General features: G+C 40.0%; 1 protein-coding gene and 1 pseudogene across 1 annotated transcript in view; one reads left to right on the top strand and one right to left on the bottom strand.

Moving 5' to 3' along the window:
• The window catches only part of nbeaa (neurobeachin a), an 831637-nt gene that overhangs the window by 443343 nt on the left and 374211 nt on the right, over nt 1–14083 (top strand). The window contains exon 37 of the mRNA XM_048597909.1: nt 1120–1286. Coding sequence (XP_048453866.1) covers nt 1120–1286 — 167 coding nt within the window. The remainder of the gene's footprint in view (nt 1–1119; nt 1287–14083) is intronic.
• LOC109931097 overlaps nt 2597–14083 on the bottom strand; it is a 48679-nt pseudogene continuing 37192 nt past the window's right edge.

Here is a 14083-nt window from a genome sequence, read left to right as displayed (position 1 = left end):
GCAAAAACAAGAGGGCAGGTTACTACCTGAATGGCTGTAAATTGGGAGAGGGAAGTGTGCAGCAGAACCTGAGTGTCTCTGTGCACCAGTCGCTGAAGGTAAGCATGCAGGTGCAGCAGATGTTAAAGAAGGCAAATGGTGTTGGCCTTCATTGCGAGAGGTTTTGAGTACAGGAGCAGGGATGTGTTGTTGCAGTTGTACAGGGCCTTGGTGAGACCACACCTCGAATATTGTGTGCAGTTTTAGTCTGCTTTTCTGAGGAAGTATGCTCTTGCTTTCGAGGGAGTGCAGTGAAGGTTTACCAGGCTGATTCCAGGGATGGCGGGTCTGAGGTATGAGGAGAGATTGACTAGGTTGGGATTATTTTCGCTGGAATTCAGATGAATGAGGGGGGATCTCATAGAGACTTATAAAATTCTAACAGTACTGGACAGGGTAGATGCAGGAAGGATGTTCCCGATGGTGGGTGTGTTTAGAACCAGGAGTCACATTATGAGGATTCGGGATCAATGATTTAGGATGGAGATGAGGAGACATTTCTTCACCCAGAGAGTGGTGAGCCTGTGGAATTCATTACCACAGGAAGTAGTTGATGCCAAAACATTGAATGTCTTCAAGAGCTGACTAGATGTAGCACTTGGGGTGAATGGGATCAAAGGTTATGGGGAGAAAGCAGGATTAGGCTATTGAGTTGGATGATCAGCCATGATCGTGAAGAATGGTGGAACAGGCTTGAAGGCCGAATGGCATCCTGCTGCTCGTATCTTCTATGTTTCTGCCTTTCCAATAAGGAAAGTTCCATTTTTCCTCCATTTATCTTTTCAATATTTGCTGGAAGATTTTCTTAGAAAAAACACAAGATCTTTGAAAAATAATTTTCTTGCATTAGCAATTTGGCCAGTTAGGTAATCATGCTTTACATCTTATCTTAATAACAGTTGAGATTTTAGTACATTGATCTAATTCCATTCTTGTATGATTTGGGTTGCATGCCCTGTGATTTCATGTAATTATTGTGTTGCGTTCTTAAGTTTATCAGAATTTTAAGCATCTTATAGACCAATATTGTGATTTTTTTTTACTTTGTTGAGCACACTTGTTTTTAATTTTCATCAACAGTCCCAATGTGCTCAATATACAGCGGATAGAAGAGAAGAAGAGAAGATGTGTGATCATCTCATTAGTGCTGCGAAGCATCGAGATCATGTTACAGCCAATCAGTTAAAACAAAAGATTCTCAACATCCTTACAAACAAGCATGGTGCATGGGGTACCATCTCTCAGAGGTAGGTTTTCATTACTTGGAGAAAGCTGTTACGTAGCATAGCGACTTCAGTACCCATGTTGGAATTGTCCGGGCATAATGTAGCTGGATTTTCTGACCCTTTCTGAAAAGTCATGTGTTATGAAAGTGCCTGATGATATGGTCTTATAAAAATAGGTTTCTTTTGCTTTTGCTGCCCTATCCTCAGTGTCAACGTCATGTGTTTGGAAGGTGGTGTCGAAAGTGCCTTAGTGAGTTGCTGCACTGTATTGTTTCAATGTTACACATGGTTGCCACTGTGCATTATTTGTGTAAGGAGTGATTGTCAAATGTGGTGAATGGGATGTCCAAAAAGGCGTGCTTTGTCCGACATGACTGGAATGTGTCTTTGGAATGATTCCCATCAAGACAAATGGAGAATATTTCACTAGACTCCTAGCATGTGCTTTGTAAATGATAGACAGGCTTTGAGGAGATAGAAGGTGAGTTACTCATAGCAGAATTCCCAGCTTCTGGCTAGAATTTTGTAGTCATAGCATGTATATGGATGGACTAGTTCAGTTTCTAGTCAATGGTAAGTCCCAGAATGTTGATAGTAACAATTTAATAATGCTAATGCATTGGAATGTCATGAGGAGATAGTTAGATTCTCTCTTGTTGGAGATGCTCATTACCTTCCACTTATCAGGCCAAGCCTGAACGTTGCCCAGGATTTGCTGCATGTGGACACAGACTGCTTCAGTGCCGGAGGAGTCAAGAGTGGTGCTGACCTTCACACAATCATCAGAAAGTATCCCCACTTCGGTTAGAGTGAAGTTCATTGATGAAGCAGCTGAAGATGTTTGGACCTAAGACATTACCCTGAGGAACTCTTACAATGATGTTGAGGAGCTGAGATAATAACCTCCAACAACAACAATTTTTCTCTGTGCTAGGTATGACCCCACCGAGTGGAGAATTTTCCTCCTGATTCTGCATTGACCTCAGTTTTGCTAGTGTTTCTTAATGTGGACCTCAAATGCTGCCTTGGTGTCAAGGGTAGACGCCCTTACTTTTTCACTGGAATTCAGCTTTTTTACCTATATTTGGACCGAGGATATAGTGAGGTCAGGAGTTGAGTGACTCTAGTAGAACATAAACTGAGCATCAGTAAGCAGATTATGCTGTCTAAATGCTGCTTCATAGCATTTTTGAAAATTCCTTCCATCACCTTGCTGACGATTAAGAGTAGGTTAATGGGACACTAATATTTCAGGTTGGATTTATCCTTATTCTTATGAACAGGACAAACCTAGAAACTTACCACGTTGTCCATTAGATGCTATATCATAGCTATTCTGAAGGAGCTTGGCTATATGCTAGTACTGGAGCACAAGTGTTCAGTACTACTGTTGATATTTTGTCAGTGTCCAAGTACTTTGCAGTATATAGTTCCTTCAGCTGTTTTTTGATATCTTGGGAGTGAACTGATTTGGTTGAAAACTGACGCAGGGTGTACTTGCCTAATCCAGCAGCCTTGGGATTGGGCCTTTGCTGGACCAGAGAATTTGCCATGAATATTCCATGCACCAAAACTGTAAAAGTGAAGGTCTTATTTTGATTGATATCACTCAAATGCCTAATGAACGAATGATTTCCAACTAGAACCAAAAACATTAGGTTCTACAAACTGGATAAAGGGTAACAGAAGTATTTTGAATAAAGACCAATGCAAAGCAACAATAGAGAAATCTGGAAGTACCTTGGGTGCCACAGAGGATGGCAGACCAGAGAATATTGGGTTATGCAGGTACAAACTGAATCAGTGTTGATGGAGCCATTGGGAGAATGCCAAGATGGATCATCCACTTGGCACCTTTGGTTGAAGATAGTTACAAATACTTCAGCCTTGTTGCACTGATATGCTGGGCTCGTCCGTCATTGAGGATGGGGATAGTTTGGAGTCTTCTTTTTGTTTAGGTGACCACCACCATTCATAACAGGATGTTAGATCTGATCAAAAACAAAGTTGCTGGGAAAGCTCAACAGTCTGGCACATTCTGTGAAGGAGAAAACAGAGTTAACGTTTCGGGTCCGGTGACCCTTCCTCAGAACTCAGAGTTAACGAAACATTAACTCTGTTTTTTCCTTCACAGATGCTGCCAGACCTGCTGAGCTTTTCCAGCAACTTTGTTTTTTTCCTGATTTACAGCATCCACAGTTCTTTCGGTTTTCGTTAGATCTGATCTGTTGTTTGTGGAATCGCTTAGCGCTGATTGGTTGGTTGTGGGATTGCTTAGCTCTATTTCACTTGCTATTTCCATTGTTTGACATGCAACTAGTCCTGGCTTGGAGCTACACCATGTTGAAACTTCATTTTTAGGTATGTCTGCTACAGCTGCTGGCATCTGCACCTGCAGTCATTGAACCAGGATTGATCCCTTGGCTTGCTAGTAATGATAAATTGGGAGGTATGCTGGATCATGAGGTTTCCATAACATCATAAGACATAGGAGTAGAGGTAGGCCATTAGCCCACTGAGTCTACTCTGCCATTTAATGAGATTATGCTGATCTGATAATTCTGAATTCCACTTTCCTAACTTTTCCCCAGAACACTTGATTCCCTTGTTGATTGATAACCTATCTATCTCAGCTTGAATATACTTAATGACACAACATTAACAGCCTTCTGCAATAAAGAATTTCACAGATTCACTACCCTTTGAGAGGTTACATTCCTCCTGTTGTCTGTTACAAATGTGCAATTCCTTATTCTGAGATTGTACCCTCTGGTCCTAGACTCTCCCTACAACAGCAAACAACCTTTCTCCATCTACCCTGTCAAGTCCTCTAAGAATCTTGTATATTTCAATAAGGTCACCTCTCATTCTTCAATCCAACAATGATGTAGAGCTGCTGGTGTTGGACTGCAGTGGACAAAGTCAGAAGTCACATAACACCAGGTTATAGTCCCACAGGTTTATTTGAAATCACAAGCTTTCGGAACGCTGCTGCTTCATCAAGTGAAGTGGAGGGAAGCGCACAGGCACAAACTTTATCGTCAGAGAGATCATTGCAGGATAATTCCAGGTAATTAAGAGTGTCAAAAGATAGTACAAATGGTGTGAGTGGAGTGTCAAACCCATCATGCTATTCTAGCCATTTGCTTTGTCTCTAGCAGCATCTTATTTTTGATATTTTGTAATTATCTGTCTGACCTAATTAATTGGATCATAGGTGATCCCTTCATTTGCTGTTCAGCTGTTGACACCTCACTCACACCGTTTGACAATTTTGATCACCTGCAAAGACTTGTTATTCAGTCTATTGACTTGCCACTCACACCATTTGTACAATCGTTTGACACTCTTAATTACCTGGAATTATTTTACAATGATGTCTCCATCTATAGATTCTGTGCCTCTGTACTTCTCTTTACCTGACAAAGGAGCTTGTGAAAGCTTGTGATTTCAAATAAACCTGTCGGACTATAATCTGGTGTTGTATGACTCCTGACTTAATCCAACAAATACAGGCCCAATCTACTCAATTTCCCCTCATAAGACAGTCCCTTCACACCCAGGATCAGGCTAGTTCACCTTCTCTGGACTGCCTCCAATGCTAGGATATCTTTCCTTAGTTAAAGATCCCAATATTGCTCACAATATTCTAGTTGTGGTCTGATTAATGCCTTGAACAATCTTAGCAAAACCACTTTATTTTTATTCTCCATTCCCTTTTACCCACAGAACTTGGATGCCAATTTCTTGTGATTTTAAATACTGTTTGAATTTTGCTGCTGTACCATAGCCCACAGCACCCAATGAATGCCCAGTTTTGAGTTGCTGGACCTGTTTGCAATCTATCCACGTAGCACTACGTCAAAGGCATGCAACATGATGGAAGGTTTTCTCAATGTGAGGATGGGACTTATCTCCAAATTGTTTGGAAATGGTCACTTCTAAACTGTCTCCCATAGATGAATCTACGAAAGATAGGTGGCAAGGGCAAGATTAAGTAAGTCCTTCCAGTTGATGATTCATTCATCACCTGTTACAGACCCAGCCTAGGAACTGTGTCCTTGGGAGCTTGGCCATTTCGGTCAGTAGTGGTCTCATCGAGCTGCTCTTAGTGGAAGTTGAAGTTGCCCCACCAGGAGTACAATTCGTGCCATTGCCAGCCTCACTAATTCTTCAAGTGGTATTAAACATGGAGCACAGATTGATCAGCTGAATAAGTAATAATCAGGTTTTCTTCCTCACTTTTGACCTGATGCCATGAGACCTCATGGGAGCAGGTGTCAATGTTGAGGACTCCAGGGCAACTACAAATGTGTAGTGCTGGGAACTTTGGTGGGTCTGTCCTAGCAGTGGAACAGGATATATCCATGGATAGGTAATGGTGGTGTCTCTGACATAGTCATAGGTACACCCAAATCATACCTTACAATGATTAGCTGTTGCATGACCAGTGTACTGAATAGCCCTCCCGTTTTTGGCACAATACCCCAGATGTTAAAAGAGGAGGGACTTTGCAGGGTCAACAGAGCTGGGTTTGCTATTGTCATTTGTAGTGCTTAGGTCAGTACAGTGTGGTTCATCCTGTGTTCATTCCTTTCAGATTTTGTAGTGATTTGACACACTGAATCATTTTCTAAGTCATTTCAGAAGAGCATTAAGAGTCATTAAAATTGTCACATTTCTTTAGTTAACATATAAATGAGAAAAAAATGTGTTCCATTAAAAATTGTTGCATCCAATACAAAATATTATATTAGCCAAATTATCACAAATTTATTCCAGTGCATATCTACTGTTCAGCTAACTGGTAGATCATTGGTTTTTTTCAAATTGTCAAGAACACAGAATCTTTTAGTTTCAGAGCAATATGAAGGAATTGTACATTGATGCATTACAACGGACCACTAGAATATGAGTGTATGAATTCATCTTTGTGATTTCCTGACCTTTTGTGTTCCTAATCTTGTCCAGTCTGTGAATGATGTCAACTAGAGACAAACTCCAGATGGGCAATTTAAAGAATTAATTTATTCCCTCTTACGGAGATTTCTATTTGTTTATTATAACATTACATTAAGTGGTAGCTATTAACAATTTATGTCCTTGCCCCTTGAAGTACAAAGAATTAAAGATAGATTCCAAATAATAGATGTTAAAATATTTGTCAAAAATAATGTACATTTTATAATAATTATCATGTCTTTCATTAAATTAGACACCAGGATTGCAAATGGTCTGTTTCAGCTCCAGACAGTTGCTGGGGAATAGAATGGAATCAGTGGTTAGAGAACAGAGTATGCAACAAGGCTTGAAGTCATCTGCTTTGATTTTCTTACTATTTAGTATGAGGCAATTTCTGGACTTCCAATACTGGATATCAAACAAGCAGTGAGAAAAGAATGCTGAGACAGGCAGTCAGAAACACAACTAGATTTATTGAAATTAATTACTACTACAATGAAAGCAACTAGCTGCTGAGTGAGTCTCTGGTAAATTATTAACATATGTTTTAACATAAGTTATCACATACGATAGATTGGTGGTAAAGTTAATAAAATATACAAAAAGGAGCATAATTAAATGAATTACATAATTAATTCAAACTCATTAAAGATGGTAGGACAAGTGTTGCGTGAAGGCTGAAGTGTGTGGGAACACCTGGATACCACAATGGTATCCAGGACAAACACCTCTGCAATAAGTGTTTGAACTCTGGTCATCTTTGGCTCAGTGCTTTTGAGTTTTAGGCTGAACTACAGACTCTGCAATGCATTTGGGAGAGTGAAAGTTATCTGGATACTTTGTACCAAGAGGCAGTCTTACCATTTATGATAGTGTCTTATTTTAAATCTTGATATAGCTGGACAAGATTTTGGTGAGGGCATACCTGAGTACTGTGTATAGTTTTGGTCCCTGTATTTAAGAAAGGATGTACGTGCATTGGAAGAGGTTCAAAATAGATTCATTTGGTTAATTCCTTGGGTGAGGCATTGACTTAGCAAGAATGGCTAAACAGGCCTTTATTCAGTAGAGGTTAGAAGAATGAGGGGTGATCTTATTGAAACATACGAGATTTTGAGGAGGCATGACGGGATAGATATTGAGAAGATGTTTCTACCAGTGGGGGATCTCAAACTTGGATATATAGTTGCAGAATAAGGGAGTATTCATATAAAACAGAGATATGAAGAGGTTTCTTCTTAGAAGGTTGTAAATATCTGGAATTCCCTACCCCACGGAATGGTAGAGGCTAGATCACTGAAATTGTTCAAAGAGGAGATAGATTTTTGAAATGTTGAGACAATGAGGAGTTGGCACAGAAGTAATTGAGGCCTAGCACAGGTTAGCCATGATCTGACAGAATTGTAGGGCAGTCTTGAGGGGTTGAATGTCCCAATCCTGCTCCCATTTCATGTATGTCCTGGTTTGGACAGTGATCAGAGACAGGAGAGTATGACTGTGTGTTAGGCAAATATGGGAACCCGGAGTGCAGGAGTCTCAGCCTCTGCAATTGTCCAATAGATTTGAGGTTCTCTCTGCCCGTTTGCGTGACAGTGGGGACTGCAGGTCAAATGTGCATACTGACCATGTCACCGTGGTCCATGAAGCCAGTGAAGTAAGGAGAGCAACAAGGAATATAGTCATAGTATAGGATAGTTTAATTGGAGAGTTAACACTATTTTGTGAAACAAAGCTGTGTTGCCTGTCAATTTGGACATTTCCTCAGGGCGACAAAGGAACTTGCAGTGGGAATATTGTGGCCACTGGTTGTGGCTCATTTAGGTACTAATGGCATAGGTGAAACTGGAAAGAAGTTCTTCATAGAGTGTATGAGGAATGAAGAGCAAAATTTAAAATTAGAATCCCAAAGATTGTAACCTCTGGATTATTACCCGAGCTGTGTGCGAATTTGTACAGGGTACATAATATTTAAGAGATGTATACATGGCTTTAAGATTGGTGTGGGAGAAGTGGCTCCCAGTTTGTAGGCCAATGACAGCAAAGCTGGGGAAAGCAGGGACTGTACCATCGGGAAAGTTTACATCTGAACCACGCTGGTGCCATTGTTTTTGTTAACTGCATATCTAGGAAAGTAGAGAGGTTTATAAACTTAATAGTGAGAGGCAAAGGTAGAAAGAGGTGGTATATCAAAGAGTAGAGACAGGTAAAAAAGGAAAATGATAATTATAGAAAATGAAGGTCAGAGAATGGCAAAAAGGGACAGACGTAAAACCTAGAAATGTACCTGTAATCAAGACTAGATATTACAAAGGTAACACAAAGTCAAAACCAAAGGCTCTGAATGTTATAATGTAACGCATAAAGTAAACTGGTAGTTTACTTTAAATAATTATGATTTGATTGCCATTAGGCAGATGTGGCTGTAGGATGACAATGATTGTGTTCTGAATATTGAAAAATATATGACATTCAAGAAGAGTAGGAAGCCAGGTAAATGTGGAATGGAGCACTGTTGATCAAGGGTGGCATTTGTGCACTAGTTAGAAATGACTTTAGTTCAGGAGATCAGGATGTTGAATTAGTTTTGGGTAAAGGTGAGAATAGGAGGGGGCAGGAGTGTTCTACATGTGCCCCCACTCCTAACAGTAACAAATGTGGAACAAAATATACAAGAAGAAACATTATGATAAAGCAACAGCAATAATCATAGGTGATTTTAATCTACATATGTACTGGAAAAATCAGATTGGCCGTTGTAGCTTCGAGTTCATACCATACTTTTGAGAAAGTTCTTTGGAGTTGCATGTTCTTAAATCAACTAGCCAATAGGTTACATTAGACTTGATACTGTGCAATGAGCCAGAATTAAATAATGACCTCAGAGAAAATGGCACCTCTAGATAAAAGCAACCACAAAATGATTGAATTTTACATCCAGTTTGAAAGGAAGAAGATTGGATTCTAAATGTGGGTGTGAAAACTGAGCTAGCTGAAATGAAGTGACAAACTAGGCTAAACGATAGATCAATGGAGACAGAGTGGCAGACATTTAAGGAAATAATTCAGAATTAGTATATTCCACCAGGAAGAAAAATTCTAATGGGAAGATCCTCCATTTGTGATTAGCAAAAGAAGTTAAGGAAAGCAACGAATTTAAGGAAAAACCTTATGTCTGTACAAATAGCACAGTATGATTAATGATTAAACAGGAGGAAATAAAATTAAAGTATGAGAATAGGCTTGCTAGGAATGTAAAAACAGATAGCAAGAGCTTCTCCAAGTATTTGAAATGAAAATTGTAAGTTAAGTGAGTGTTGACCCTCTGGAGAGAGAGAATGGGGAGTTACTAGTAGATAATAAAGAATGATGGATGAAACGAAAAAAAGATTTTGCTGCAATCTTGTCTGTAGAAGATACAAGAAATATTCTAATAATAGCTATAAATTAGCAGACAGAAGGGAGAGAGGAACTTGATGAAATTATAATCACTAGGGAAGACGTACTAAGCAAACTGATGCAGGCTGACATGTCTGCAGGTCAAAATAGACCTCAATAGAGCTGGCTAATGAGCTAATGGATGTGTTCTGGTTAATCTTCCACAAATCCTTCCATCAGACTGGAAAGTAGCAAATATAGCCCTTTATTCAAGAGGAGAAAGAGGGAGAAAACAGGAAAATATAGGCTACTTAGCTTGATGTCTGTGAATTAAAGAGCTTATAGCTGTGCAGTGTGAGGAAATGGCAGCATAGTGATAATGTCACTGGACAAGTATTCCAGAGCCCATGCTAATGTTCTCAGGGCATGGGTTCAAATCTCATCATGGTGAATGTAAATAAAAGTCTGGAATTAAAAAAAAGCTTGTAATTGTTGCTAAGAAAAATGGTTCACTAATGTCCTTTATAGAAGGAAGTCTGCTGATGTTACCTAATCTGGCCTACATTTTACTCTAGACCCATAGCAATGTAGTTGAATCTTAACTACCCCCTGGCAACTACAACTGGGCAACACATGCTAACCTTAGCAATGAAGCCCACATTCCCATTACCAGAAAAAAAGAGAAACTTAGAAAATCTCAAGGTAAAATTGATAAGTCAGCATGGTTTTGCCAAAGGAAAATAGTGTTTAACCAGTTTATTTCAGCTGTTAAGGATTAACATACGCTGTAGTATGCATAAATGCTTCTTTGCCTGATTGGAAGGATATGATGAATGGAGTCCTGCTGGCATCTGTGCTGTGGCCTCAACTTTTTACAATTTACATCAATGACTTAGATTAGGGTTAGAATTAGATTTTATTGCCATGTGTAATCAAACGCAGAGATACGGGAGTACAGTGAAAAGTGTACAATATCACCATTCGCACTGTCATCTTAGGTACAAAGATACCTAGATACAAAATCTTAGGTACAAAGTAGAAAAATAAGGAAATGAAGTTTAACAATTCAACGTTACAGTCCTTCTTAAGTGCTTAGTCATATTGGGATCACGCTCCCCACAAGGGTTCAACCTTTTCCTTGCTGGGCTCGATCTCCCCCGCGCTAGACTCACTCTCCTCCATACTGGGCCCACTCTCTCGCTATTTTCTGCGCTGCCTCGATCTCCTCCGTGTTGGGCTCATGCTCCCCTGCACTGGGCCCGATTTCCACTGCCTTCCTGAAAAGGTGGTGCAAGCAAAGGCTTTGAATATTTTTAAGACACAGGCAGATTGATTCTTGTTAAGCAAATGAATGAAAGTTTACTGGGGTAAGTAGGAAGGCAAATTTGACATTGCAATTGAATTGCAGAGCAGGTTCGAGTAACTGAATGGTCTACTCCATTCCTAATTTGTCTGTTTGTATGTAAAAATGCCTTGCATCCTGTGAGCACTCTTTGCTACCTGCAATTTGAGTACGAGCAACAGACCACTGGGTGTTTTCTGGAACTTGAGGGCTACTTTTGGCAACATTGCTCATGTATCTGGTGTGCACCCCACTCCCGCAATGGAAGTTATGCTGCCATACAAAATGTAACAGAATAGACTGCTGGGGTGCTGAAACAGTGCTTCTGATACCTGAACCACTCCGGAGGAGACCTGCAATATTTGGGCATGGCAGTCATGAATATCCATAGGGTCTATTGCACAACTTTCCAATGACAGACAATGCAACCATAAATGCAACCCCATTTCTTAATTCACCAAGAGTTACACACTTTTCTTTCCCTCTGTGAAAGATCAATGCGGCATCTATTTGGTAATGATGCTAAAATAAAAATCTATGTAAAATAAATATGCCAAACCCAATTTATAAGTAAAATCATGCCATTTTGCATATAAATATCAACTGCTTGTTATGTGCATTCCCTTCATGCCTGCCTTCTGTGTTGCATTGTCTGTCTTAGAGATCACTCCCCAGAACTTCCAAACCTTTCCCCAGTGTAACCTCATTTTGAGGCTGTGAATCTGCATGTGTATGTCGCGTGGTGCGGGGTGGGGTTTGCTAGACTGCTAAAGGGAAGGAGATTCTGTGAAAGTGTGGATTTGCCTGTTAGTGCAAGATGCAATTGGCTCAGAGTTTGTGGCGGTCATTGCTTCCTTTGAGAGTCTGACTCTTCCATGTCCCTGACTTTGGAAAGCTTAGTCCTATTCTTATAATGGCAACAGGGTTGGTGAAAGCCTGCAGACTTTCAGAAGGAGAGACTGTAGTGAGCCTAAGAAGATCATTTTGACCAGATTGGGTTCCAGAAGACCCCATTTTTGACTAGTATTTTGGCGTAGTCAGTATTATCTGGACTCATTCATTGATGGCAAAAAGGGCACTGTTGGGACATGTTTAACTGACTTTAGTCGTCTGTTAGAGGACTAATTGCTGGGCAATTCAGACAATCCTCAAGCCCGTTTGCAGCCATGATGGCAGCAGTCTGAGCATACATGGCAGCATTAGATGACAGAAGCCTAACCTTTCACTGCAGGATCAACTCATTATGCTGCAGTGAAAGTTTGAGACATTATTGCAGTGTGGTTATTACAATATTAGGGGGCCTCTATACCATTCCCACAAGTTACTTCTTACTTTTATCGTGCCTCTTGTCTAATCAAATCATTTCCGTATCCTGGTTTCCTGAAGTTAGATCATCTCCCTCTATTGTGTTAATATCATCAGTAACTAACAAAACCATCACTCTATATTTTCCTTGCTTCCTGTCCTTCCTAAATGTCCTGTACCCTTCAATATTAAGGTACCAATCCAAGTTATTTTGCAGTCATTTCTTTGTAATGGCTATCGGATCACACTTACTTATTTCCATTTGCACTCCCTGTTTATCTGTTTTGTTTTTACGCTATGTGCGTTCAGATACGGGATGTTTAGGTTTATTCTTTTTGTAACCTCTAGCCTCAGCTGTTGATTTAGTCCTCAATTTCTATTTTTCTGTCCCTTCCTGATGTAGTTTGTTTACCATTTCCTGTGTGATTTCTCTTTGAGCGGGGTATGTCCTACATATCTATAACATTCTAACAGGATTTGACCGGAAATGCCAGGAAGATGTTCCTGAAGACTGGGAGTCCAGAACCAGGATCACAGTCTAAGGGTATGGGGTAGGCCATTTAAGACTGAGATAAGGAGAAATTTCTTGACCCAGAGAGTGGCGAGGCCTATGAAATTCTCTGCCACAGAAAATGGTTGAGACCAGAACATTGAACACTTTCAAGAAGAGGATGGATATTGTTCTCAGGGCTAAAGGGAGTAAATGATATAGAGCGAGTCATTCTGGATCCAGGAGCTCATTCATTCTTATACTGGTTTTAACTAAAAGCATGAAAAACTGACAAGTTAGTTGTTCCTAAACACATCCATACACACAAACCAAATCCCATATGTTGCTAGCTTGAAATTCAAACTCTAATATAAATGCTCCATGCTCGTGTGTAATAAGTCACTTTTGAATTTGTCTGTAAAAAGTTGCAAGATTGTCAAGGCATCCTTAGGAGCGATTTCCATGCAAGGAAAAAAAGTGTGTGAAATTGTAATAAAAACCTGGACTGTTAAGAAAAGCAAAAGAGGGATGTGGGGAAGAAAAGAACACAGCAGCTGAATATCACCATGGAGTAACAAGGTTACTAATCCCAATCATATTGCCAATATTCATAAGAGACAGGGAACATTAAGAAGATAACAACACAGTTCTGAGGAAGGGTCACCGGACCCGAAATGGTAACTCTGTTTTCTCCTTCACAGATGCTGCCAAACCTGCTGAGCTTTTCCAGCAACTTTGTTTTTGTTCCTGATTTACAGCATCTGCAGTTCTTTTGGTTTGTATTTAACATTAAGAACATTAGGAACACCAAAGTCCTGAGAGTGCATTGGATAGCCACAATTATTCTGTCTGAATTTAGGCTTGTTTAAAAAAAAAAACATGCAGCTGAAACTTTCACATCCAACACAGAAATTGATAAACAAGCGATGAAGTTAAGCAGAACTAGTGTGCAACTCTTTGTTTCCAGAGGCAATGCTTTGGACTTGCCAGAGGAAGACCAGAAGGAACCTGTTAAGTTATGAAACATGCTAGAGGTTCAGTTTACTGTAAAAACAAACTTCAGAATTCACCATTTAGAACCATAATCATGATACAGCACAGAAGGGGGCCATAAGACCCCTCCTGTCCCTGTTAACCCAAAAACACCCAGATGAGGGGTGTTAAGGCATTGTAGCTAAATTCACATATGACATCAAGATAGGTATTACTGAAATAGGGAACAGCTGGAGATCGGAGGTGCAGAGGTATTTAGGCGTTCTTGTGCATGAGTCACAAAAAGTTAGTATGCGGGCAGTAATCAAGAGGACTAATGTGATGCTATCCTTTAATATGAGAGGGTTTGCA

This window comes from Rhincodon typus, chromosome 6 (assembly GCF_021869965.1).
Source record: "Rhincodon typus isolate 14 chromosome 6, sRhiTyp1.1, whole genome shotgun sequence".
Taxonomy (NCBI): Eukaryota; Metazoa; Chordata; class Chondrichthyes; order Orectolobiformes; family Rhincodontidae; genus Rhincodon; species Rhincodon typus.
The sequence above is the reverse complement of the archived record's forward strand: the minus strand, read 5'-3'. Positions and strand labels throughout refer to the sequence as shown.